Here is an 8956-nt window from a genome sequence, read left to right as displayed (position 1 = left end):
GTGTTCACGATAATGTTCTAATTGACTGAATGTTAGCGTTAGTGATTGTAAATATGAAAGCTTTAGACATTATACATTTAATTAAAAAAAACACGATTTGTTTTATTTCATTTATTTCACATTACAAATATAAAATTTAATTCGAAAGAGGTGCTAGAGAGGGAAAAAGTTGTAAGACCAAATATTAGATTTAAAAATTGTAAAACATTATTTAGATATTACGAGTAGATTTAATTAAAGAAGATATGAAAAATGGAAGCTCTTCCTTGACACTTTAGTACATGGTGTCGCAATAGTCGTACGACTCAAGAGTCGGAGTCGTGTGTGTCGTACTCGTCGCTAGTGAGGCGAACGTGCGAGGGCCGATGCGCTTTAGTCGTGCGGAAACGCGGCAGACGGGCACTGTGGTTGGGGAAAGACGCGGGAGTACGTATGTAAGCGCTCAAGTCGACCACTGCGAGACGAGGAGTCCGGACGGCTTTACCTAAAAAAAAAAACAAGTAGCTATATACTAATATTTGAATGGCGACCCCGCACTAGAAAACGCTGTGTTGGTCGACCTTCCACCAGGTGGACAGACGACAACAAGCGATTCGCAGGTTGCAGGCGACTCAGGATCGTGATGTTTGGAAGTCCCTACAAAAGGCCTATGTCCTGTAGTGGACGTCCATCGGCTGATATGATCATGATGATACTAAAATTATAAAGAGGAAAGATTGATTGCTTGCATTTAATAGGCTTTGAAATTACTGGACTGATTTGAAAATTTTTTCACTAATAGCTACATTATCAGGGAGTAGTAGCATAGGCTATATTTTATCTCAGTATTCCTACGTGAACGGGGTGGGTTTTGCTATAAAAATGCTTTGAAGAATGCCTCTATGTTACCGAACGCTGATAAAAAATAACAAAGCTTAATTAGTGAGTTAGTAAGTGCAAGTGCAAGTGCTTTTAACCCCCGACAATCGATAGACCGAGCGCGAGCGAGATACTTGGCAATTTTATCAAAGTCAAAGTCAACTATAAATATTTCTGCTGTTTTTTTTATGTAGCTTGACCACAATCAAGCCTGATGAGGTCTAAGATGAAGCGCGCTTGCCTAGAAGTTGCCTATTCACTCTTTCCTTGGAGGTGCACAAATTATTCGTGTCAAGAAACACACGCCGGAAGGGCATTTTTTTTACTAGACCTACAGCTATTATCAAAACTTTAAGTGCTTGCTTAGCGGCTATTTTAGATAGATTGATTTATTAACAATGCCGGATTAAGGTTACCTACATGATGCCGTAAGCAAATTTTCCCTATCTGAGAATTAATGAAGAAAATGTTAATATCACATGTACCTACTGTAGGTAGGATATGTATCAATCAACTCTCGAATGTTGAAATTGCTTATATTTTGAGAGTTCGTTTTTTTATCAGTCATCTCTTGTATGGTCTGGTTCCACCTTGACGAGATTCCTTAAGCAATTGCTTAAATAGCATATAGACTAACCCAGGATTGTTGATTAGCCTACCTGTGATGATAGGCAAAACACTGTCGCCAATGTACACAGTCCGAGGGCGCGACTTCTGCGAAAGGTTCCTTGTGGTCCGCGAGGGGAATGAACGCAGCGCCGGCGGCGACGCCACGGGCAGCAGCGGCGACAGCACCCGCGCCGCCAGCACTCGGCGCTCTGGTGACGAGCTGGGAGATCTGTGCGCAGGTTGCAGGTAGGCATCATCATAAACAAAGCGCTCTGGTGACGAGCTGGGAGATCTGTGCCCAGGTAGTAGGTCATAAACAAAATAATAACGATAATAATATGCTCCTGACCGGATTTTTCGACTACGGCGGCCTATCAGAGCCTCAATAGCCCAACGGTAAGAGCGGTCAGATTCATCACCGAAGGTTGATGGTTCGATCCCCGCCCGTTGGTCTATTGTCGTACCCACTCCATATACAGTCTTTCCCGACTAGTTGGAGGGGAATGGGAATATTGGTCATACTTAAAAAAAGATATGTCAAATATTCTTGAAAAAAAAACGAAACTCATATTCACATTAACCGTATAGGTACACAGGAGATATTGTAGAAAACGAAACTCATTCACATTAACTGTATCTATAGGTAACACAGGAGATATTATAGTGCACAAGTATTTGCGCAAGCACAGGTGCACTCTCTATTGCCTAAGGTAGTCCGATGGGATGGCAGACCGACATGACCGGTGAGAGTTCAGGCTCGTTGGTCCCGTGGTAAGCTTCGGCTACAGACAATGGGTTCGAATTCCAAGTCAGGCCAATAAAATAAAATACGTAAATATGTACATAGGTATATTCTAACCTTTCTCTTTCATAGACTGGTCTCCGTCTACGCTTTCTGCGTGACTCCTTTTTCTTGCTGGATATTCCTTCACGTGGTGGAATCACGCCGATATGTCGGTAGTAATCGCACAGCGCTTTCGCTAATGCTATTCCTATTTTAGCATCTGAATGTATGTTAAGGATACTATTACAATGTGAATATTATTGTTTTTTGAAAAATGCTTTGGGACATGATAAAGCCTTTAAGTTTCAGTTAACTGTAAATACCTAGTTAGATACCTACCTACCTAATCAGCACAAATAATTATTATGTAGGCTGGTTCAGTAATTTTGGAGCCTATTCTGATTATATAATACGATTTGATTGAAACCTAAGCCTGTAGAAATATATTTTTTGGAATCGAAAGAATAAGTTTCGTTTTAGTTGAACTTGTCAATGGGAACTTTTATGGGTACTTTTTTACATATAGAAACACAGGAAACGGAAATAGAAATGTCAGAATTCTACGGAATTATTAAATGGAATTAATAATTAATATTTTTGTCAAACGTTCCGTTAATAAAGCGTTTGTTAACGTGCCGTCATGAAACAGTTGAAAATACAGACCATCATGGCCGACAGGCGTTTTGGCTCGTATTGTCCAAAAAATATTTAAAAATTAAAATTTACTCAAATTATCTAAATCTAAAAGTCTAGTAGACCGATAATGAGCAATTTAAAACCATTTAAAAAAAAAATTAACTAGTCTATTGAAAAAGATACAGGCATCCTCAGTGTAGTGCATGAAGGGTCCCCTGGGAGTGAGCCGGCGTCCGCCGAAGGAGGCCAGCAAGGAGTACGCGTCGATGGTCCCCGTGGCCAGCGCCCGGCGCGCGCTGCCCGTCGCGCACGAGTCAGCGTTGTACATGCACGACTCCTGCTGCCACGCCTCCACGCGCATGCCCATGAACTTGGGCAGCACTGCGTGTCGTTCGAATCTATATCATAGATACAGTAGAACCCGTTTAATACGATTTCGCGTCTTTCGTCGCGTCGTCTTCGACTAAAATGCGTCTTAGACGGGAAAGCGTAATATCAAAAGTCAATATTTGGTGTAAAGATTACCCAATTATGCTACTTAAAGTAATCACTTATTCTGGTATGACAAAAAGATTTTGATGTATTAGCAATTAGCTACGAAATTTTCAATTTTTACTTTTGCAGTGCGTCTTCAAAATTTTCAGTTTAGAATCACATCAATCATCATGACAAGGGTCGTGCTGTCAGGGTCTTTCAGTTACCTATTTATGATATCATGTATTAGTCTTGTCCTGCAACCTTGTATATGTACCTTTATGATTTCGTGATCTATCTGTTGTAATTTATTTGTCGCATTTGGAATTACATGCGTGTGACATGTAGGCGTATTAAACGAGATGACGAATCTTATTAAGCGTTATGAAATGTATGAAAACATGTCTCAAGTTGTAGGGACTGGCGTAAAATGACGTATTATGCGAGAAATCGTTTTAAGCGTGATCGTCTTAAGCGGGTTGTACTGTACATAATTTTTTGTTGGTGTCACCATATCTATCTACGCACTTTATAACTCTGTCCACGGTACAAAAGGTTCAACAGCCATTACATTGTTACCTTTGTACAAACGTACATATTTTTTATTCTTTGCAAGTTAGCTCTTGACTACAATCTTATCTGATGGTAAGTGATGATGTAATTTAAGATGGAAGCAGACTAACTTGTTAGGAGGAGGATGAGAATCCACACCCCTTTCGGTTTCTACACGACATCGTACCGGAACGGCGGTACGTCTTTGTCTGTAGGGTGGTAACTAACCACGGCCAAAGCCTCCCACCGCGCACCGGCCAGACCTGGACCAATTAAGAAGTCCTCAATCGGCCCAGCGGGCGCCGGCGATCGAATCCAGGACCACCATCTTGTAAATCCACTGCGCATGCCACTGTGCCACGGAAGTCGTCATAAGGCTTTCGAATTTAGAATATAATTAGTACCTGGGTAAAGAAAATGAATTGAATTCTCTAAAGATACTTCACCTATAAACATCATCGTAGGAGTTTCCTCGAACCAACACACCCTCGTGGCTCAGGTCGGCGTGAATGTCTATAATGAAATCCAACTGAAGAGTCTAAAACAACAAATTATACATATTGGAAAAAAGGAAAGATATAAGTATTGTAGTAGGTAGTTAGATACGACATCATAATATATCTACCAGTCATATACTTAAGCACGATACTTAATTCGAACGAGAGCTATTTAACGGACGTTAAAAAAGCGTTCAAATATAGTATAACATGTTGTCAATGTCAATCAACTATGCTGTATTCCGAGTAAAACCAAAAATAGAAGAAAAGTCCGAGTTCCGATGAGATGTACCTAATTATGGTTGCCGGGCAATAAAAGACACCTGAAGCAAAAAGCTTGAGGCAAAAGCCTCAAGTTACTGGGTGCAGGAGAGACGAGAGTGTATTGCACGATGTGTTCCTAGAATTTCCGCGAAGTGTTGAGTTGTCATTGCCGATGGTTTTGGCAGGACAATTTGCTTGTTCATTCAACTTGTGTGACCTCACAGTGTGTTGTCCAACCCCAGTTTGCTTGTTCATTCAACTTGTGTGTTTTTCAACCCCTGACTTATTGAATCTATGAAGTATGTTCAAACTAAGTCTCGATACCTACTTTTTCAGCCGTGATTTTCTGTATCAGTTCATTCACAGCAATGAGGGCTGGATGGGCATATGTGGTGGCTTTATTCCAACAGCGATTCAAATCGGAACCGAGCAAATCAGAGCGCTGGTTACCAAGAAATACTCCATCGGGGTTAAGCATCGGTACAACCTAAAAATGTTAAACTAATTAACTATAAAGCATCAGATATATCATCACTTTTTTGACTAGACAATATCCATAGGTTTCGCCTTGCGGTATAGACAAGGTTTTGTTAACTTCGTCATTTCTTGGGCCTCCGTATTAGGTAGTTCATCAAAAGGAAATTCATACCTGTATAACAATACCATTTCTCAAGGCTGCTGCTTTTTCTGAGGAACTTATTATATAGTCCAAAAAACCTGAAATTTAATTTCCTGCATTAGATTACTATCAAAATCGGTCTAAGAAATGTGTGTAATCCACCAATACCTTGACAAACAAAGGAAGCTGGTTGTTCTCCGCCATGCACTCTAGCCATTATAAGTACAACCCGTTTCTTGGCTCCGCCAATTTTTCCTTTCACGTTGAGCTCGTCTTTAAATTCCCACTCTTTTAAAAACAGATCGCCAATAGTTAATAAATCAACATTTCGTTTTTGCTAAAATAAAAAGAGACTTACACAATTATAAAGATACGTATGTAGAGAAATGGTTCTTTTGTGACGAGGTGTTTTTTTGATATCACAAAAGTAGGAAAGTATTTTAAGATTTGAATGTCGTTTATTAGAAACCATACCACTGAAATAGACGTCGTACCTACCACGCACTATAAAAAGAAATAATTTTAAACTAACTGTTGTTTGCGCTATAATTTCCTTAGTGGCAAAAGGCAATGCTCGTTTCTCCCAACCGGCGAGATATTTCTGTAGCCTTGAATATGAATAGGGCGCTGCTGCAGAAAATTGGTAGATATCTTCTTCTTTATCAAACCCAAAGGCTATACTCAGAATCTTTCGTCCGCGATGCACCAGAGAGCGATGGTAGAAAACGAGACGACGGGGAATTCGTTGCCTAAAAACAGTAAAAACCCATAATAAAAGAGGTACCTAATAAAAAACATTGAAAGACAATTTTTACCATTCAATATTGGCTTTTTCCTTGAAATACAAATAATATTAATTATACAGGCGAAATCTACTAATAGTTTTAAAATTAGTATTTAAAAATATCATACCATTTAGGTCGAGAAGTTGATCGTACCAGGGGGGTCATGTCGTCATCGAATAAATTGTGTTCTTTTCCTAAATTAACGAAATTAAAAATCACGCGCTGGAAATGCAAAATGATCAATAAGTCAAATTAAGCGGTGGATGGTACAATATTACTAGAAGGTTTATTAAAGGAAATACATTAGGAGCATGGGGTTAAATAGTTACCTGCTCGAGTTTTACGTTTTCAACAGTAAAATTAAACCAAAACCTCGACCGCGGTCTGCAAGTGTCCGGCCTAATGTACAGGTCGTATTCCAGTTCTGTGATATGATCTGCTCGGCCCAGGTTGCCACACTCGAAAGCAGCGTCGAAGCAGAGTTGACCGCGCTTGGCTTTCCCACTGTGTCCGGGTGGACGGACTATCAGTCGGTTGAGATTGCCCAAACCACCCTCTCCGTCACTTTCTTCGCTATCTGTTAAAAATATATTATTAAGTTAATTAAATAGCTATAAATGTAAAACTATTGGTCTCGTAAAGGGTTCGGTGCTGAGTATCTTTGCGTGATCGAATTAGAAATGAGACTCGCAGTCAAGTCACAAAGATGAAGACTAAAGTGCTAATAGGTGTAGCACATATTTCGAATAATCTATAGACGTTGAGTTCCCAAGTTCGCTGTTACAATGGAAATCCTCCACCACACAATATGACGGCCGCTGCATTTTGGCTCGATTTTATATGACTCATATACTTATATTTTATTGCTTATTAAACAATTTGATTAATAGGTACCGTCCCGTGGCCTAAGATATATAGAAGCGTGTTCCAGATCATCTATATAAGCACCCATCACTACACTCAAGCTTTCAATTGTTAAAGATAGATATTTAGTTAGTAAGATGAATAAAATAGAAAATTATTAGACTTAGGAGGTGACTGTTAAACAATCGAAAGGTGTGGTTTCAATTCAATGGCTTCAAAGAAAATGTAGAATGTAACAATAGCGTCAATAAGGAAAACCATTTATCCTAACACGCCACCAGTTTTAAAGTCAATTGAAAATCCACACTCAATTTATAAGCTAGTTTAGCATTAAACTAAAAGTTGAAGAAGTTTATTTTATAGCAGTTTACCTACTGCTTGGGCTCACCGTCATTCATCCGTTTGCAATTCAAAATGTGTGAATTATTATCTTAGCGATATGCCCTGCGCAGACGGGCGGGCAGAGGACTTAAAATTGATCAATTGAGTTGAATACTTCGTAACGACACGGTCTCATCCCAGCGGCTCCCAACAACCCGATCTATTCCGTCGGTCCACCTAGTGGGAGCCAACCAACACTGCGCTTTAAGGTGCGGGGTTGTAATGCCAGCACCTTGGTACTAAAGTTGGCTCTTCGAACTATGTGCCCTGCCTATTGCCACTTCAACTTCGAGGTTACGCTATGAGGTTCAAGTAACTTTGTTTCTTCTGCGGATCTCAACGTATCTGATTCGAACACTCAGAGAGTCTCCAAGCATAGCTCGCTGCGTCGCCTGCTGAGTGACTTTGAGCCCCATAGTTAGCAACTAAGTATCGGATCCGAAGTTTATCACTGGCAACACTTTATGTAGGTACTTATATACATATTTCAATTTTCGGTGATCGACCGTAGTATGGAGACAGAGCATCAAAAATCACGCTGAAGGATAATAACGCAAGGCGATGGTTACGCCCTTATAAATTGGTATGCTAGTATTGAAAAGGTGCGATGTCGGACAGAGAAGAACAAGAGCATCCTCGATGAGGTTCCATTCTGGTCAACAGTATGAGGAGTACAATCATCATTATCATGGTACACAACAGAGTCAGGCCTCCTTCTGTGAAGAAGTGAGGATTTGGAGCGCAGACCCAACACGCTGCTTCAATACATACTTATGGTAAAGGATATTAATCTATGGCTGATGAAACGATCATTACATCAGATGTAAATAATAAAACACTGGGACTGAAGGCTTAACATGCTTTTCCAGAAACAAAGGTCTAACATCATCGATAGCTTTCGTTACAGCGAGTTTATTGGATAAAAGAAAAGTGCAATATTTCCTAGCACCTGACGTAGCGGAACTTAGGTAGGTACCATATGCGGGATATTTTGTTTTTATTCTTTACTAGTTGAATATATAAGTTCTAAGATGGAAGCGGGCTAACTTGTTAGGAGGAGGATGAAAATCCACACCCCTTTCGGTTTCTACACGGCATCGTACCGGAACGCTTAATCGCTTGGCGGTACGTCTTTGCCGGTAGGGTGGTAACTAGCCACGGCCGAAGCCTCCCACCAGCCAGACCTGGACAAATTAAGAAAATCTCAATCTGCCCAGCCGGGGATCGAACCCAGGACCTCCGTCTTGTAAATCCAACGCGCATACCACTGCGCCACGGAGGCCGTCACAGGGAGGGATATGTAGGGTATTTAGAACACGTAATACAAATGAGTTATGTACAGATTCTGTTGTCTGTTTTAGAATTTAGTCTTACTCGTATTTATTAGGTAACATCATCATAAATACTTAGACGCATCTACGTATTTCGGTTGTTTCAACATTATTTCAATTTAGATATGCGAATAGATTGTTTTTGCTACGGAGAAATAGATTTTCAATGGTAGATCGCATGTTTACTGGCAAGTAATCTTTAAAGCCCAATATATTGAGCCGCGAATGAAGTGTTTATATGAATAAGTAATGAAGACCTTCATCTTCACGCAAATATATTCTGAATATTAATTATATTAAAA

At 40.0% G+C, this 8956-nt stretch overlaps 1 protein-coding gene across 1 annotated transcript; it reads right to left on the bottom strand.

Annotated features, from left to right (window-relative positions):
* Positions 1–86: 86 nt before the first annotated feature.
* LOC112054040 (cytosolic carboxypeptidase 6) lies at positions 87–7340 on the bottom strand. The gene is made up of 12 exons (XM_052891164.1): positions 7331–7340; positions 6408–6655; positions 6206–6300; positions 5826–6042; positions 5462–5630; positions 5324–5391; positions 5003–5161; positions 4360–4451; positions 3071–3285; positions 2327–2471; positions 1518–1696; positions 87–484 (listed from the first exon to the last, which is right to left on the bottom strand). Exons 1-12 carry the CDS (start codon positions 7338–7340, stop codon positions 306–308), a joined length of 1776 nt encoding a protein of 591 aa, XP_052747124.1. The 3' UTR covers positions 87–305.
* Positions 7341–8956: the final 1616 nt, after the last annotated feature.

Source organism: Bicyclus anynana, chromosome 3 (genome assembly GCF_947172395.1).
Source record: "Bicyclus anynana chromosome 3, ilBicAnyn1.1, whole genome shotgun sequence".
In the NCBI taxonomy this organism is placed as follows: Eukaryota; Metazoa; Arthropoda; class Insecta; order Lepidoptera; family Nymphalidae; genus Bicyclus; species Bicyclus anynana.
The sequence above is the reverse complement of the archived record's forward strand: the minus strand, read 5'-3'. Positions and strand labels throughout refer to the sequence as shown.

Coding starts and splice junctions, on each gene's coding strand:
- LOC112054040 (XM_052891164.1), bottom strand. Junction 5,392..5,461: donor AGCTTCCTTTGTTTGTCAAG/GTATTGGTGGAT, acceptor ATTAAATTTCAG/GTTTTTTGGACTATATAATA. Junction 4,452..5,002: donor AGAAAATCACGGCTGAAAAA/GTAGGTATCGAG, acceptor TTGTTGTTTTAG/ACTCTTCAGTTGGATTTCAT.